Source organism: Platalea leucorodia (assembly GCF_965183815.1).
Source record: "Platalea leucorodia genome assembly, chromosome: Z".
In the NCBI taxonomy this organism is placed as follows: domain Eukaryota; kingdom Metazoa; phylum Chordata; class Aves; order Pelecaniformes; family Threskiornithidae; genus Platalea; species Platalea leucorodia.
In genome coordinates, this window is record NC_138858.1 from 89,103,947 (window position 1) to 89,123,164 (window position 19,218).

Sequence of the window (19,218 nt, forward strand, 5' to 3'; positions counted from 1 at the left end):
AAAAAACAAACCCCCAAAAGAAAAAAGAAAATATGTATCTATCTTTTGTTTGTTTAAAAAGAACAAAAATATTAAACAAATCTTTGAAGAGTAATAAACACTTAATAAGGAAACATGGCTGACCCACCCCACCCGAACACTTGCCCTCCCCACTCCCTTTAATTTTCACCTCTGGTTCTCCTTCCCTTGAACCGTGCAATGTAGAAAAATCAAATATACAAACAAAACTCTTAATCCATCCCCTTATGTAGCTAGAGTGAAATCTATTTTTTTTTTTTTAATAAGAACTTGACAATCTCTCTTTAATATTTACATTGAGGAATTTGTTTGAAAGTTTAAAGCAAAGAAAATCCTGAAGTTCTCAGTGTGTACTACAAGATAGCATTTTCACAGTCTGCAAAATATGCTTTATCCCCTTATTTTTGTGTTGCAATATTTTTAAGTGGAATGGTAGATTTTAGTTTCTCGCCCTGGTCTCTTCTGAGATGAAAGGTCCCTCAAAAGAACTCCCCACTCCGCCCCCTGAAGAAGTTGTCTCCATCGTTAGTTTGGTATTCTCTCAATGTAAATGGCTGGAGCAGCCGAACGTGCGATTGTAGCTATGAAGCTGTGGTCTCGACTGAGTTCCAGGTTGGTTGTCTCAGCCTGCTCCCGGGACATGGTATCGTACCCCTTATTTACATGGAGAGGCTTATGAGCTTGGCAGTATCCGATCACTGGTTGGTCATAACTGTAATAGGGTAAAGTCTTCATGTGGTGAGGAACCTGCACCAGAGAAACAGAGATCAAAAAAGAGAAACATGTAAATAATGTGCTCAGTCAAGCATTTCATGCAGCATCTATTGCAATGCAGCCTCAAACCCACTGGGTGCTCAGCACATCCACATTCATTGCACAGTTCTTGCAGCAAGATAAACCTTTGAGGCTTCTAGGTTGTCTGTAGCACATGCAGAACCCTCTTGAACAGGACTGCTTAAATTCATGTTGGTCAGTGAGTCCCCACTTGTGGATAGACATTACAGCTGCTGAAAGCCTATGTAATTACAGACTCCTCTGGGCCCTTTGCAGTGTGCTGAAGCCAGATTAGAGGGGCCTGCTCTCCATTTTGGTGACTATATTTGTGGGCAGATTTTCAAACTGGTTTTGTGTGCTGAATTCTGACCTGTTTTGGACAATCTGGCTATGAAGGGTAAACTGGAAGCTGCTGGTAATACAAACCTTTTAAAAACTGGCCCTTCTTCCAGTGCCTCGAAAGAGGCTGAGCATTTCTACAAACCCAGACCAGCCTGAGCACGTCAAAGGACTGGAAAACCTGGCTGCCAGCATGTGTAGCTTTCAGCACAGCTGGAACCCATGTTTATTTCTTCTATGACAAAGCTGTTTGCCCAAGGTCACGATTTCCTGGGTTCTTTATCTTACAACCTCACCAAGAGAAACACTATCAAAGAGCCTCAACTGATGCTCACTGGAGCTGAGCAGATCCACATCTTGTAAAAATGGTCATGTATCTGAAAAGTCTGCAAGATCTATCCTGAATCCCATCTCTCTTCTTTAGGTAAATACTCAGAAATGGACAGTCTTCTTTTTTTTCCCCTAAATGTTCTATGCTTGCAAATGTTAATCCTACAACTAAATATGACTTATGGCACAACATCAGATACAAATCTTTGCAGATATTTTTATCATCTGCAAGAGATAAGCTGATCAAGTAGAAAGAAATACGCTTTTACAGAAAAAAAACCACACACTGCAGGACATACAGGCAAGAGTTTTTTCTAACACTGCTAGAAAACCTGAGCTCATTACAGCTGGAGATATCCTACACATAAATCAACCTTGTAACAAATGCCTTTTTATTTTCCATGCCGAACTTTAAGTGAAGAATACAGAGCTAATTAATCACAAATTTCCATTGCACAGTGCACTTGATTCAAAATGCTATGAAAAAAGCAAAGGCATTAAGGCTAGTTTTGCAGGGCTAGAGTTCCTCCTTCCTGCATTTGGATCTCCTCAGCAGTTAGATTCCTCCCCCTGCTTCTCTGCAGAATGCTGGAGAGATTCCAAAACTCTTCCACTAGCTGGAATTCAGCTGAAAACGTCATTTTACGTGACAGTTGAATGGCAAGAATGCAGAAGACAAGCTGCTCGGTAGAATTTGATGGGACAACTGTGTTCACTTGTGGATCAAATTCAGCCACAGCGCAAGAAACTATAACTCCCTTTGGATACAGTAGTTTCTATGCCAATTCGTATCAGGGCTTGAATTTGTCCTCAGCCTTTAAGGCAGCTCTTTATGATTCTATAAAAGCCAAGGACTGTTTGTGTTCTGGAGAGCTGAGAGATTGAGGTCCTGGCTTTACAGCAATAAGACACAGTACATTAACCACCTGAGTCCTGTGTGCAGCACTGCTTGCTTGTTTTCTCCCCTTCTCCAAACAGGAGTCAAAAGGATCAGGATCTCAACAACATCCCTGAACGGTGGATAAACATGCTTCCTTTTCAACTATTTCTCAGTAGTTTTATAGAATCTCTCACTTGTTTTCACTTGAAAGTCAGGTTTGTGTGTGTCTGAAATCATATTAATAAGGGTCACTGTGCCATGTGGGTGGAGGAGAGGTGAATATTCTTTGTCAGTGTAAAAAATAACATAAAATAGGTGTATCGGGCAACCTGTAAGATTAAGGAGTTGCAGGTTAATTTGTAGAAAGCATTCCTAGGATAATGAAGCCCAGCAACAGATTTGCACCGCCCTGTTCTCAGGCCTGGCCCTTGTACTATTCTTCCTCTCCCCTCTTTTGGGTGCTAGATCCCATTAAGGGAATTTAAAAAAAAAAAATCATGTCCAATGACCGTAAGGTACCTCCAGTAAAGACTGAATGAAGAAATACCAGCAGTCTCCCCCCTCCCTGGTTAGTTCTTGTGATGCCCCTAGAACTGAGGTAACAACCATATGAAAAATTCTAAAGAACCTTCCTGATCAAAGCGAACGCCTCCAGAGGACTGTCCCCACAAAATGGGGTGTCCTTTCCTTCCCTGAAACTACCTCTCTGAAACATAACGTTGCATTTTCAGAAAGACATGAGGGATCAGTCTTCATCCACAGTGAAACGACCGTACATGAAACCCAAGCCCACAAAAGCTTTTTTGGGACACTGCCTTGACTGTAGAAACTACTGCACATGTGCGCAATGGTACCACCACTCAGTTTGATGCAAGCAAAAAAGATGGAAAATACTGATAACATTGTTCACTCTAAACAAAGCTGATACTACTACATTTTTTCTGATTTGGAGATCAATAAAACACATTTAAGAACATCCAAGTTGTTGAAAATTAATTTTCTAAGTATTTTTGCTCCAGGTTCTGAAGTAACTTTTTTGTTTCATTATTGCTATGCAACTAATGCCTGAGGTGCTGAGAGATGTGACCTTGGACAAGTCACTTTATGAGCTGGAAAATGAGAAGATTAAGTCCTGCCCCTGCTTGCCCTTGGAAACTAGAGCTCTCTGACACAAGGGCTGTTTGTGCAGGGACTAAAACAACACAACTCTAACCTAAGATGGGGCCTTTCAGCTGCTATAGCCTCCTAAAGATAAAAAAAAAGCAGATGACTAGAGTTAAAAAAATCCAAACAGGTCACTAAATATCTCAGCAAGGAAATACAGACTCTGGGATTCTGTCATTTCTATCTCAAGGCCTTTTCCATAGAAGATACATTTTCCACTGGCTAGAAAGTGGGATTAAGGCTGAGAATTTACCTGCCAGCAAATCAAAGGCAGAACCAAGAAAAGAACTGGGATCCTCTAGCACGGTGTGCTTCGCTGTCTCCTCCATGCCACTCTGCTGCCACTAACCACAGCCATTTTTGCTACAAAATTCTTTAAATTTCGTTTTGGAAGAAGTTACATTGTAAACGAAGATAAAGAGTTGCTCACATGGAAACATAACAGAAAACAAAACTCTTTCTTTCGTATAATCTGTCATAACATCTGATTCAGTTCTTGGCTTTGTGTGCTCACTCACAGTTTTGCTCCATGACAGCGCAGTCCAGTGCAGCTAGTGGAGCTCAGGGGTGGGACACAGAATGCCAAGACGTTTAACAGGAGATGATGCATGTGTCTGTTCACAGCGTTTTCTGAATCATTTCTATTTTAATTTCTAAAAACGGCACTGCCTAATACTTCCTTGAAGGACTAAATCTTTTTGCAGTAGGAAAAACATAAATCAACAAGAGAAGGCACTCCAAAGTCACTAATGTACATGTGATGGACATTTTGGTTTTAGCCCATGTATAGCACACCAAGTAGGATTGTCTTCTGCTCTAATGCCTTATTATAAAGGAGCATACAGCCTACCCAGTGTTCCAGATAGTTAAGCCAATGAATGAATCTGCTCTGAAGAAAGCATTGACTCCATTACGCAACGAGCTCACTGCCTTATAAGCACTGTAAGTGTTCAGTGCGATTTTTGGGCTAATGGGCTGGATTAGTTAGCTAGTATTGACTTCTGAAGTCCACACCTCTGTAGATCTTCACTCTAAATGCAATAAACATTGCACCTTAGCAGCCACGCACTTCAAACAAAGGTTCTGTTACAAGAAAAATTTACATAAATCCCCACAGCTACTGGAGGAAGATAAAAGATTTAGCGGTGGAAATTTAAAAATGCAAATCTTTCCTTTCGCAGTTGAATTGACATTGGAGAGGTTAACAGCTCAACAGCCTTGCTGCTGAATAACAGCTCCCTTCGAAACAAGCTGGACTAGCTTGAGTTTACCTGAAGTTCAGTGAAATTCTGGCCTGCATTAAAAAGATATTTCTCAACATTTCCTGTCCACTTTCCCTTTGACATTCAGCAATAATGTTCAGTTAAAGCCTTTGTCATTCCACCATGCAAATACATGTATCCACATTCCAATTCAAGTGTTTTGTCTTTTTAATTTTTTTTTTTTTTTTACACTGCACTGAATTTTATCAGCAGCTTTACTTACTTATGTCAGAAATATTGGGAGGTAAATTAACTAACTTATTCTATAAATTTCTGATGATTACTACACGAGAAAGTTCTGTTTAAAAATTTCAGTGATAAGACTTCAGTTTGGACTTCTTCTTTTCATAGCTGAAGCCATTAAAACCTAGATTTTTAACAAAACATCAATAAAAATCCTTATCCTCGTATTTGGAAAGTACACCAGTAAATATGTAACCTTAACATATAGCCACTGAATCTAGTAAGCTTTAAAGAACATTGGATTGGGGCCTAAGTGAGTATCAAGTGACCTTATTTCTAAAATACTCTTCTCTCTCTCTACAACCTCTCCTAGTATGTTAAACACTCTTATACACTCTTAATTGCTTGCACTGCATCCTGACAGGACGCTTCAGGCAACCCGAAATTCAGCCCTGATATGAACTCTAAGGTATGACACCCCTCTATCAAGTAATCCAAGAGAGTTTAACAGAATACCAAGTTCTTCACACTGACTGCGACTCTTGCTTAAGTATTTTCTTCTGTGCTCACAGCAACAGACTTATTGCAGTGAAGCTAGCTGAGGATCAGACAGAGATTAACACTCTGTCTCACTCAGAATCACTTGCAGTTCAGCAAGATCTAATCACTAGCAGTCCCAGGTTGAAATAATTTCCTGGTAAACTGTTAAATCAAATTTTGGAAACACAGGTTTTCAAAACAGATCTATTTCATGTTGGAAATATTATGAGTTTTTTCTTTCTGCTGAATTTTGAAGAAAGATCTCCAACCATTCATTATCCTGCAGAGAAGAAAATTCTTTCTTGAGAAACATGAATGGCCATGGATGTCTAAGTGACTCACAGTACCAGAATTATCAACAAGAAGATAGAAACGTAATATAAGGAAGGAATGACAACACCAGCACAGTTTTCTGGGAGGAAGTCCACAGTGGGAGGGAGTTCACTTTATTTTTTTCCCTGAAAGCAGGATGGTGTGAGGACACAAACTGTCACAGGATCCTCAGAAAAAGTAACTGCTTTGGCAAGAACCTAAAACCTGGAGCGTGGCAATAGAAGTGATGTACTTTTGAGAACCAGACTGTTTCAGCTGTCTCAGTCTGGGTACCTTGGCCTTAGACTTTCACTGTTTAGACACTACAGTTTATATGTCTTCAGTTCTGTTGCTTCTGTTTTCAAAGAAAAAGAACAATCTGTTTTTAAAACTAAAGACGTGCTCCATTCATCCTGATGGAAAATGCCACAGGACAACCACCACTGTCTTGCACTAGACACATTTTCCTTCTAAAAACCAAAAATGAAGCACGAACATTCTTGAGCAGTTGAACATTATTTGGTTTCACATTTGCTGGTACTCTATAATCCAGGTAAACTGATTTATGTGTAAATACTTGCCTAGTTAATGATTACATGATTAAATTACACGCAACTTTAGAAGTTGTCCGTATGTAGCGGCAACTCAGAGTTACGAAATATGGAAGCTATGTTTTCTCATTAGTGCTAATATTTAGTCTCAGAACACATGACTTCATTGCTGATTTAGCATCATAGCTGTTAATAAATCAAATTCAGAATTCATTTTAAACCCTATCATAATTTAGAGTAAAAATAAGCAAGATATACTATCATAGCTTTACGATTAATGAAGCACACAGCTTCACCTTAGAGACAGATTGATTAGGCACATTAGGCAGGTATAGCTGGTATAAACAATTTCAGTGGATTTCACACTGCTGAAAAATCACAGTTAACAACCCTGGAACATCCCTTTGGAGTCAGCTCAGTAAAACATTCCTATTCAGGAAAATGCACAATCATACACTTCCTATTAAACTCATTAAAAGGGACAAATGCAGGCACTGAAGTTAGTTCTGAAATACGAGTGGGTACGTGTTTTCTTCTGTTTCCAACTGGAGCAAACACAAAAGTGCCTGGCTGTTTTTTAAAATAGGCCTTTTGTTCTGAAATTCATGCTTCCTAAGGTAATTCTCATATTGACAAAAAAATCAAAATCTCGTTTATTAAAAAAATTCAGAACTCAGAAGTCTGTGTGCTCTGTTATGAGGTGGTATGAGATTTTCATGAATATTGTTTTTACTGAGGTTGGCTGTGTGACATTTGAGCATTTCAGAAAAACTGTCAACTTGATTTTTATGTGAAGGTCTTCAAAATCTTTAATTAGCCCAGGTTTTCTAAGAGTTACAGATCCCACTGGGAACTTTGGCTGAGGTTGGTATGCCTACATTAGGCATCAAGCATTGAGCAGGAGTCTTTTGGTAGCTTGAATTGTAGGTGCAATTCCCACAATCAATTTCCTGCAATTTCATGTTCAATTTCCTTCCCATTCCAGACAGAAACCGCTTCTTTGCCTCTTCTATCTATTTTCCACCAAATGAGATTAATGGTCTATGCAGATCTCCTTGGGAGATGAGACAGACAAGAAGGAAGACACAGGCTGTAGCTACAGGTCCCATGCTACGTGGTACTGAGCCCACTGCCCTGAAATCATTAGCACCATGACAGGAACCACCAACTCTGTATCTACCAGTTTTCCCCAAGAAATTGAGGATATACTGCTAAACATTCACAGAGGGTTGTTGTTCCATGGAGATGCGTAATATTTCCTTATGCCAGTTCCTAATCTCTTGCGCGAACATACAAACTTGCATACGTGTTCTTAAGTTGAAGTGCTGTACAAAGTAAGCTTGTCTTCTAAATAAAGCACAGTACCTCCTTTGATGTAATTCTCTGCAGTGTATTTTTTTCCTTGCCTTATGCTTATGTCCACTGTAGTAGTCCTACAAACTGATCTTATGAGCATCCTATGCCCATTTAGCCCTCTGCATGATGTGACTCAGTACTGTAGAATCACACATCTGTCAGGAAGCACATAATGGGAAGAGGATTAGTGATCTCACCAGTCCACTTGGATCCCATCAGTCCAGCAGGAACTGTGGCTAATGCAGAGTCCTGTTAGTCACGGAACTACAGCTGCTGAATATGCTTTGAACCAAACCGGACAGGGCATTTAGCAGACTGCAGTTTCCCAGTCAAAACAAGCAGTGAGCAGCCGGACAAAGACTTGCTCTCCCGACCAGAGCTGAGGATTAAATCAAGGTCTTTAGAACCAAGCCTGAAATCATTTGAAGGATGTAGGCATTGGAGAAGGGCACAGGACAGCTTCTTCAACATACAGAACGGAAGCCTTTATCAAAAATTAACCTGGAGACAAAAGGTTGTGGTTGGCAGGTCTCAGACCATTTCCTAGTAAAACAAATTGGTATCAATGGAAATTTGGAGCCTAAATACTACAAATAACTGACAGCTGGGTCATTAATCTTACTCAATTCTTGTATTTCTGGCCAGGAAAATGGGATCCCAAAATTGGCATAGACTGCCAGAAGAGAGGTCTTAGTATGAAAAATGTAGAGAAGCAACAGACAGGAGACACGGGGCAGAAGACAGTGCAGCCATCAGTTACTTTTGCATGTCCTATTAAAGGTCTATTTATAGTTCCTAAAAAGATACAATAAATAACTACAGGAATTAAACATACATCATTGTATTAAATGGAGGTCCCAGATGACTGGAAGTTAGCAAATGTGACACCCATCTACAAGAAGGGTGGGAAGGAGGATCCGGGGAACTACAGGCCTGTCAGCCTGACCTCGGTGCCAGAAAAGGTCATGGAGCAGATCATCTTGAGTGCCATTACGTGGCACATGCGGGACAACTGGGGGATCAGGCTCAGCCAACATGGGTTCATGAAAGGGAGGTCCTGCTTCACTAACCTGGTCTCCTTCTATGACAAGGTGACCCGCTTAGTGGATGAGGGGAAGCCTGTGGATGTTGTCTACTTGGACTTTAGTAAGGCCTTTGACACTGTCTCCCACAGCATTCTCCTGGAGAAGCTGGCTGCTCACGGCTTGGATAAGTCCACTCTCCACTGTGTAAAAAACTGGCTGGACGGCCGAGCCCAGAGAGTGGTGGTGAATGGAGTCAAATCCAGTTGGCGGCCGGTCACCAGTGGTGTTCCCCAGGGCTCAGTGTTGGGGCTGGTCCTGCTCAATATCTTCATTGATGATCTGGATGAGGGGATGGAGTGCACCCTCAGTAAGTTTGCAGATGACACCGAGCTGGGTGGAAGTGTCGATCTGCTGGAGGGTAGGAAGGCCCTGCAGAGGGACCTGGACAGGCTGGGTCGTTGGGCCGGGGCCAACTGCATGAGATTCAACAAGGCTCAGTGCTGGGTCCTGCACTTGGGTCACAACAACCCTATGCAACGCTACAGGCTTGGGGAGGAGTGGCTGGAGAGCTGCCTGGCAGAAAAGGACCTGGGGGTGTTGGTTGACAGCCGCCTGAACATGAGCCAGCAGTGTGCCCAGGTGGCCAAGAAGGCCAATGGCATCCTGGCTTGTATCAGGAACAGTGTGGCCAGCAGGACCAGGGAGGTGACAGTGCCCCTGTGCTGGGCACTGGTGAGGCCGCACCTTGAGTGCTGTTTTCAGTTTTGGGCCCCTCACTACAAGAAGGACATGGAGGTGCTGGAGTGTGGCCAGAGGAGGGCAACAAAGCTGGTGAAGGGTCTGGAGCACAAGGCTGGTGAGGAGCGGCTGAGGGAGCTGGGGTTGTTCAGCCTGGAGAAGAGGAGGCTAAGGGAAGACTTTCTCTCTCTGTACAACCACCTGAAAGGAGGTTGTAGCGAGGTGGGGGTTGGTCTCTTCTCCCAAGTAACAAGAGATAGGACGAGAGGAAACGGCCTCGAGCTGCGCCAGGGGAAGTTTAGGTTGGATATTAGGAAAAACTTCTTCACCGAAAGGGTAGTCAGGCATTGGAACAGGCTGCCCAGGGCAGTGGTTGAGTCCCCATCCCTGGAGGTATTTAAAAGCCGGGTAGCTGTGGTGCTTGAGGACATGGTTTAGTGGTGGACTTGGCAGTGATAGGTTAACAGTTGGACTTGATGATCTTAAGGGTCTTTTCCAACCTTAACAATTCTATGATTCTATGATTATCAGCATATTAACCTAATAAATCATATGTCTTGCGAATAAGCAACTTATGGATATATGGGACTATATAATTCTCTAGAAAATTGATTCATGTCATATAAAACAAAGTTAATTAAATTACATATATTAATTTCTTGTGTGGCATTCAAATATTCACCAACTTTTAAAAACATCTATAAGCTATACAGGATATACTACAAAGACAGAATTTTATGATTTATTCAGTCATCCTTGCAGAGTGTATTTCATGTTTTAAACTCCTGTATAACATCACCCTGTCAGCTCCACTGACACTGTGAACTGGATTTTAAGCTTTCCTCCCCTTCCCTACAGATAACTTCCTAATCCTTCTATCCAATCACACAAACGCCTTTCCCTTTAAAACCAACCTCTCGATGGATAGTTTAACTAAGTGTGCTTTTGTAGAGATCAGGAGAAAAATCATGCACACCCCACTGCTCCCTCTATGGGCCGATTTGATCCTTCAATGAGTAAATGAAAAGGTTTCCCTAAAGGAAACTCCCAGAAAGAAGAAAGTCTTCTAAGCCTTGTTATTGTTCCTTGGGCAAAATATTTCTTTTAAATTGCTTTATCTGTTTTTTATGGAGTATCTGGCTCCTGACAAAAAGGCCTGCTGATGAAAAACTTAAAGTGAGATTCACAGTAACCTTCGATTTTCCGCTGTGGAATGCCGATAAAATAAACAAACTATCTAGATATTCTAATTGGAAAGTCATTAATATTGCTTTCAGTGCTATTACGATAATTTCCTATAGAATTCAATAGGAATAGAAGCCTGGTGATTCAAAAAAGCTTAGGGACAGAAGACTAGATTTTCAAAAGAGATGCAGTACGGTATAGTAGTTACCTACCTAGATGCAAAAGAATCCCTTTGGGTACCTCTCCATATCTTTGGGTGCCTAAATACACATACCTTCAAAAATGTTGTCTCTTTTAAGGCAACTCAGCTTTCACTTAGACACTTTAAAAAGCTATATTCTCACCAGGTAATTTCTGCTCCCTATGCATTGCATTAAGAGCTGCAAAGTGTAGATCATTTGTACTTAACCTATTAGGACAAGTGAAAGGTCCATCCAGCGAAGTCTCCAAAGGATCAAGAAGAAAGAGCAGAGCACAGGTCAATGATCCGGTAATAACTTCCACAGAGCATTCTCCTGACCTCCAGCACTCCCAGCTTTAGTTAGCTTTCTAAATTGCTGGCATTTCAGGCCTGAAATTCTATGGAGCTGGACCTTCCAATGTATTTAAGAACCTGAAGCATCCTCACAGGCCCTAGATCTAGTGCAGCATTTAGGAAACAGAGCACATTGTTGAAAAAGGTAGAGTTGTTTTTCCATGCAGTGATCATAAAGATGGCAACCTGCTCCATCCATTACTCACAATAAATAAGTACAGTGTTTAATATGAACATCTGATAATGTTGCTGTCACAGTGACAAATGAAGGCACTGGAAAATGAGTGAAATAAGTCTTTGTCTCATGTTAAAATACTGCCTTTTCATTAGATCTGCCTAGAATTTATAGTATGCAAAAGAGCTATCCAGAAATTGATGGCTTCTTTAAAGATTTTTAAATACCATTGGAAGTTGTACATGGATTCTGTACATCAGGAGACCAAAAATGTACTTCCTAAAGCTGGAGAAATGTGACTCAAATGGCACAATATTTTGCCCTTAAGACAGAAGTAAGTATAAACAGGGCAACATGATGGCTTATGATTAAAACTCACACCAGTGCTAGAAGAAAGGCGATACTGGGTGCCTTATCAGATTGATAAAAGAAATGGAAGTTTTTCCTTCTATGTTATCTAGTTATATTATACCCAAAAGGTTTTGCCTGGAGTCAGATGACAGTCGCAAGCCATTTTTTGATTAAAAAAATGCTTAGAGCCACATTTATAATTGGCACTAATTCCATTTAATATGACAATATTAAACATACAGATAGTATCCAGCCCCTGCATCCCCAACAAGCTATAACATGACAGAGTCCTTCTCCTCTGTCATCATTTAAAAGTCAATGTTCAACATTATGGCATTGGCCTAAGAGAGCAGATAATTTGTTTTATTCTTCAGTCATTCCAAGACAATTTGAAGGGGTCCTTCTTTACAGAAATTGGGTGCCAAAGAAAAGAATAACTGGCAGAAAAAATATAGAAAAAAGATGCTCACGCTACTGTTGTTTCACCTGATCTGGGGATCAGATGGTCTATATCAGACCATCAACATCTAGAGCTGTTGATCAGGAATGTCTTAAACTAAAAGAACAGAAGCAAGCAAAGCATCATGACTGTAAACTGAGCACAAGTTCAAGGAATTATTCATTTCTCATGAGGAAACAGTGAGATAAATTCACTCTAGTAGGAGAAAAGAAAGAAACTGCTGGCACTACAGACCTTCTCGGACACGGGAGGGAGCTCCTATTATAGTGAATGTCTCAGCAGGATTCTGTTCATGAGAAATTACATGATTTTAATTGCCTCCACTGTCTCCTAGCAGAGGAATCAGTGTGTACGGTGGCACAAACATACTGGCAAGAACATTAATCCAGTAGCAGAAGGAACAGCTTCTCCTCCTGATGCACGTATGTCACTTCCATTAGCACTGATGGGAGCAGTGTGCCTACGCCGAGAGGAAACTGCAACCCCCCGGTTTCCAAAAGGTAGTGATATGACTCATATTGGGGTGAGGATTTATATAATCACCATCTTCGCTGAAAGGTTAAGGAATAGTCTCTGCCTCTTGCAGCACCATAAGTTAAGGTAGAGTAGGGCAGAGCTAGAGGGAAATGGCTGGTTTAGGTTGAGTGAAAGAAAATAATTTACGGATGAGGATGAAGAATTGGCAGGAGGGTGCCTAGTTGTGGGTGACACGCTGCCTGGTGCAAAGGCTGGAGGACCTGGTGTCAGGGCTCCTTGAAGGCAGTGGCTTTAAGTCAGCAGAGAGGGTGGAGTGGCTGGAGCATGCCCTGACCCTGGGAGACAGCCTGGCTTAGAAGTGATGGGGAATAAACACTCAGCTCTTTTCCCAGCTCCTCTGCCACACCCACTGAACACACTAACTGTGATGGGAGAGCAAGTTCAATTCCTTAACTAGCATGCTAAGGGGTGATGCTGTTCAGCCCGTCAGCTCCAAGGAAAATCTATCTACCTGAACCTCAGAGGCTACCAGTCTGCCTAGCTATAAATATATTACTAGTAGGTATAGCTATGTAGTTCACCCCCCACCTACCTGTGTCAAAACAAGACACTACAGTGTAATATGAGGACTTTAATTAAAGCTCATAAAAAGCCTTTAGACACTTGGATATGAACTGCTACAGCTCACTGTATTCCTAAAGCCTCTCTCTACTGTGACAGGGCAAGCATATTCTTCCATTGCTCATCTATGAGCATCTGACTTGCAAAGGAGGGATGCAACAGCAGCAGTGTTACTGCTTTTCTGAACAGACTCCTGAAATGGCAAACAGGAAGAAGAGAAAAGACAGGGTAGGGACTCGCACAGTATACAGTATTAGAAAATTAATAACAAACATGGGTTCATGTTTCAGTCATGTTCTATAGAATCTTTGTATATCAGAGATCAAGCAAGCAGAAAATTAATGCAAGACTGTCCAGCATTGCAGGCAAGGACATTTCACAATGATAGCATTATTTTTTAATACTCTACAGAAAACAAATGACTTTTTCATTCCTCTGGGCAAGTTTCATAATATGCAGGGAAATCGTCAGTAAAGACATACTCAGAATCCCTGAGAAAACTGGAAGAAAGATGGGTTAGAAAATACTCTTGGCTTAGCAATCTTTGCTGCTACAAAACCAAGTGGATCAATTCAATTACCCCATGAAAGAAAAAAAACAATGGAAATAATTCTTGAGCAACAGTAGTTTAGCGACACTTTTAAAGCAGAGAGGAATGTCTGGATGACATTCAAAAAAAAACCCCAAACAAACCATACGCTAAATCCTCAAAACAGCCACTGTATAACATGAGAAGAGGGTACAGCAACTACACAGAAAAAACATTGAAACACCAGAAACTAAGGTTTAGTGGTCAACCCACTGAGAATGGGCATGGAAACTACATGGTCAAGATGGTTAAGAAGTGGAGGAAAGGACAGATGCTCCAAGCTGTCTTTTCTCTGTGGAGATGGAAAGCAGCAAGTCTTCTTAATTTTGTCCCATTTTTAAGTACCAACAGAGAGCCGCTCCAGACAGAGGTTCAGGATGGAACAGCTTTGGGACTGCTCTGTGTCAAGATCACCACTCTCCCCTTTGAAACAGCTGTCAGCTGGCATGAGTCAAAACTTTAATTACTGGCAAACAGATCGTGATGTGTAAATCTGACCAGAAGCCTAAGACGAGCTCTGAAAAACAAAAACTGTTCAGACACAGACAAATAGAAATAAAGCACCTTGCCTAGAGAGTCGAGCACTATTGAATCTAGCCAGGAGAGGGCTGTAGAGTACATGGACTTTGGTGCCTGCTAGCTAGTTGCACTGTACAGACTCTGGCATTTCAGGAAAGCCAAGCAAAACAGTCTCGTACCTATTCTGACGCAATGAACATTAATAAGCAAAAATAGTTGTTGCTCACTTGGACTGTTTCTGTGCTTGAGCACAGCAGTAGTGATGGAGTGTAAATGAAAAGAAACAGGTTCAAAGAATCCTGCTGGAAAATAAAATCTGCCCTGTGAGCTAGATTTTGAAAACCAAAGGAGCTGCTGTTAGAAATATCTGCAGCTCACGTCAACAAGAGACAGCATGCTTGAACAATCTCTCAACCAGCCAAGCATGAGCCAAATGGTTTCCAGCTACTCTGATATTTTTTATACTTGTTCTGTTTGGGAAAGGTAACTCCAGTGTGTCAGCAGGGATCAGCAAAGAGGTAAGTAAATCAACTTTTTTGGAGTGTAGTATTACTTTGGTGCATTACTGGCATTGTGGAACATGGGTCTGTAACTGCTAACAACCTCCTGCACAAGATCTGTCCCTTTGACAGGTCTATACCAGTTGCAGCCACCTAGAACAAATACTCGATGCCTAGTTCATCTGTAAGATCAAGGCAATATCATGACCTGATCACTAACTACACAAGGGTGAAACAGACTGGGAGAAGAAATACAAAGAGATAAATAACCCTCTCATCATCCAAAATCTGTTGTTTATTTGCAGTGCCTAGAGGCCTTGACCAAAACTGAAACTGCACTGTGGTAACCAATGCTCATGCGTTCAGTAAGAGTCCTTGCCCTGAAGAGCTTGTACTCCAGACAGGCATGACAGATGAAGGGTGGGAGAAAGCAAAATAGCAAACAAGAAAAAGATCTCTAAACTGATGCACAGATTGAGGGACAGATTTTTCGACGAGCTAAATACATGAATACAGATCTTTTATCCCTAAATGACTTCCCTCATCATGTGGCCACTGTGACTGTGTATATATTTGTAAGCAGTACAGCCTAGTATGAGCAAATCTGTAGAGCACAAGAGTTGGTGTTGAGTACACAATGTCCACAACGTACACATTTCAGAGGATTTACATCAAACTAGCTTCAGTCTGGTCTCAAACTCTCAGAGCAGATCCAGTTTAGCTTCATCTTAAAGGGATTTGGTCTCTGTTCTCTATGACTGTTCTGGGATGTTAACTGAAGCACATTAAGTGAGGACAATCTCCAGACCCACATCAAAAGTGCAATCCTGATCTGAACTAAAACACCAATGTAAATGAATCCTTTGGGAGCCAGGGAAGCAACTCACCTCCTTGGTGTCCCAAGACAGCACAACAGAACTCAACCCTCCCAGTTTAAGGGTGTTTTTGACCTTGACACCAGAGTTTAAGGTGATGCTAGAAACCTTCACGCAAGGGGTTTGCCTACTGCTACTTTTAAGAGCCCTCTTTACTTTTGTGCAGTTAATCCAAGATCAACAAAGCCTTCACAGAAATGAGTGCTTGCAAAGACAGGTGCTTAAGCAAGTCATGCTGGGCTTCCTTCTAGAGACAGCACATAGTGATCTCATTGCATTCCAGAACACAAGGAGAACAGCTCTTCGGCAGAGCCCCTCTGAATTGGATTTGCAGTCCAAAAAACGGGCTAGGTGCTGAAGATAACCTGTGCAAACCAGAGTCTGGCACGCATCTCTGGTGCTGCAAGGTGGCTGCCATCGCCCTGAGGGTTGTTCAGACCCCTCTGCTCCTTTCCTGTCTCTTCACTCCAGACTAAAAAGAGAACAAAGGAGACATTGTGACTCCAGGCCACAGTCTGTGCACTTCTCTGGTGAAGAGACAGAAAGAGGAAGGTTGAAAAAATGATCCCACAGTAATTGCAGCAGGAAACAGATAAAAGATTGTGGGAAAGACATTGGATTTCTATTGCACTAAGGCTTCTCTCTCAAGAGCACAGAGCACACTCTTGAGAACACACTCTACATCAATGGTTTTCACTGCCATCAGTGAGCAGTGTGAAAACCTCAAATAAGCAGAAGGGATCAGATCAAATGCATACTGCCCACAGGGTCTCTGGAAAGCAAAGCAAATAAAAATATCTCTGAGAATGTTTTCATTCTCACCAGGGGGACTGGACAGGCTTCCTGAAATACAGAGCACACTGTTTAAAGATACACTCTTTTCTTTCATCTGCCCCAAAACAGGGATGGAGCAAATGAGAGATAGCAATAGGTGTATGAAGATGAATGTGGAATACAAGAAAGGCAGTTTATCTCAATGATCTGAGCTCTGTAAAAAAAGAGCATAAAACACTGGCCATTTCTCCATATCCTTTAACATTGTACATAATAGCTTTTTTTTCAATCACTAACAGAATGGGTTCATGAGATTATTGGGTATTTCAGGAGCCAAATGATCACCCATCCTCTTCACACTGGTGGAATGGTTTATGTTTGGCAATCAGAAATAATTCAGACTTGCATGATACAAGATCTACTACATATATATCTTCCACAAAGTGAAACATGAATAATAATACTAATAAGCCATGATTCACAGCAAGTGTACTGCAGTCCCATCCATGTTCACTCATCAGGTCTTTGCAAAATTTTATACAGAACATGTTTTCAGCCTGCCACATTCGTAAGTCAAATCATGGTAGCAACAAGAACGAACATCAGTTGTTTGCTCTTCTGCTGCACCTTTCATCCAAGGGCTCTGCAATCATTATTCAGATAAGTCTTGTGTTGCCGCTTTGAGATGAGCGGGTATCATTACCCTCACTTTACAGATAAATAAACAGAAGTCAAAGAACTGCCCCAGGGCAATCTGGAGAGGTAAATACCTACATCAAAGGGTTTAATAAAGACTGGTATCACTGTTCCTACCAAAAAGACAAGGAAACAGAGACAAGAGCTGAAGCTGTTAGCCCAACATCAGATAAGTGGCTCTGGATCTTTGGTCTCTAAGATAACCCCACCTGAGAGCTGTCTCCCAATTTAACAACCAGTATCAAATCTATCTAGAAACAACCATAATAATTTATCGCACCTTTATGCACCCCTGTGCTTGCTTATTGCTATATTCTTCAAACAAAGCAAGTGATGGATTTTCTACATTAATTAAATATTTAGATGGAGTTTCTGGTCATTGTTTCTCACTGTTTTCTGGCACTGTTTGCCTGGCGCCTCACTTCTGTGAGCATATTCCTTCCAGCCTTTTTCTGCTCTGGTGCGTCTGGCCTGTGGCCTTCACTGAGAAGGGAAGGTTCATGATGGTGTGACTTGTATGACCCACCCCGTGGATGAGCTTCGACCTCTGGCAGCTCCGGCTGTTTTCTCAGCTGCCTGTGCCTGTTGTCAGGGCCTGGCAGCAGGACAACCAGCCTCACTACTCACCCAGCATTGATATAGATGTTACAAAGTTCCTGAATAATTCTTTCATATATTTAATATTTGCATATTTCCCTAATCCATTAATTTTCTACTGGACTTCTGGCTAGGACTAATGCTAATTTAATACTTAGATACATGGTCTTATTGTGTAATATGGCCCAAATACAGTCAATCATAAGGACCCCACTGACAAAAGACTTGGGGGGGCACACTAAAAGGGGCTTTAGAAGTCTCAGAATCTTAAAACCTGGCCCCAATGTTGCACATCAAGGGCCACTAAATCAATTACAGATGGTCTTCCAATTCAGGGAAGTGAAACTATTATATTGTTTCTGCAGCCCAATATATAGCCTTTTATTTCATCTCCATCAAATTCAACTGGTTTCATCCTTAATCAAATCAATAGGACTTTCCTATAAGGTGCTGTAAGTGTTCTGGTGATTGACTCTTCCTTAACTACAGCCGCACACAGGGCCTAGCAGAGTGGGGCTGTGATCACCGTAAGGCTTACAGCATCTGCTATAGTTCACTAATAATCACAATACTTAACAGAAGGGACACAAACAATGGGGTCTTTGAGAAAAAGTGAGTCCTCTAGGTGCCACCTCAGTTTAAATAATAAATACAGCCTTTTTCTTTGGCCTGTGTGTTCTCCCACTCATATAAACAAAAACAGGGGAAGGTTATTTAAGCATCCATTAGTTTCCTAGTAATTATGTTGTTCACCTCCCTATTCTTTACCCTGGAATAAAGTACACAGACTTGCATCAAAACACAAAAGCAATCAGAAAGATCAACATGTATAGCGATTATAACCAGCTATTCACTGCCTCGACACAATACTCACTGCTCTGAGGAAGAGCCTCAGAGCCCCCATCTCCTTGTTATAAACAAGCTACCGAGGTAAGACGAGGTACGGTGAATGATAGTAGTGCAAAGTACTGGTTGCCGGCTGGACAATGGTTGACATGGTTACCCTATTCCTTTTTGTGCTACAGGTATGTAGTAAGTTCAGCTTCAAAACCTTACTACAATATAACACAATGCAATGCAGTCTCTTCCTATTGCCATGGAAGAAAAGAATGTGCCATTGACAGACTTCTGTGCCCTTTTAAAGCAGAACAGCTCTGACATCAAAGCTCACAGCACTCCTCTGCGATAGTTATTCACTGTGTCTTTGTGGTCAGGAACTAAAACATTTTTATGAAGTTCTAAGGGAAAAAATTATCTCCTGAAAATGAGTCTCTTGTAGTAAGTGCTGCAAATAATGAACAGCTGCACTGTTTCCTTTGGAAGGTGAAACGAAGGAAATGCAGTCTTAATGTGCATTTAAAGCAGGAACGGGTCAGTCTCCAAGATGTTTAT

General features: G+C 41.4%; 1 protein-coding gene across 1 annotated transcript in view; it reads right to left on the minus strand.

Moving 5' to 3' along the window:
• Positions 1-543: 543 nt before the first annotated feature.
• The window catches only part of LOC309602584 (leucine-rich repeat transmembrane neuronal protein 4), a gene marked incomplete at both ends in the record, with an annotated part of 221,284 nt that continues 202,609 nt past the window's right edge, over positions 544-19,218 (minus strand). The window contains one exon of the mRNA XM_082336245.1: positions 544-765. Within this exon, the coding sequence (XP_082192371.1) occupies positions 544-765 (222 nt within the window). The remainder of the gene's footprint in view (positions 766-19,218) is intronic.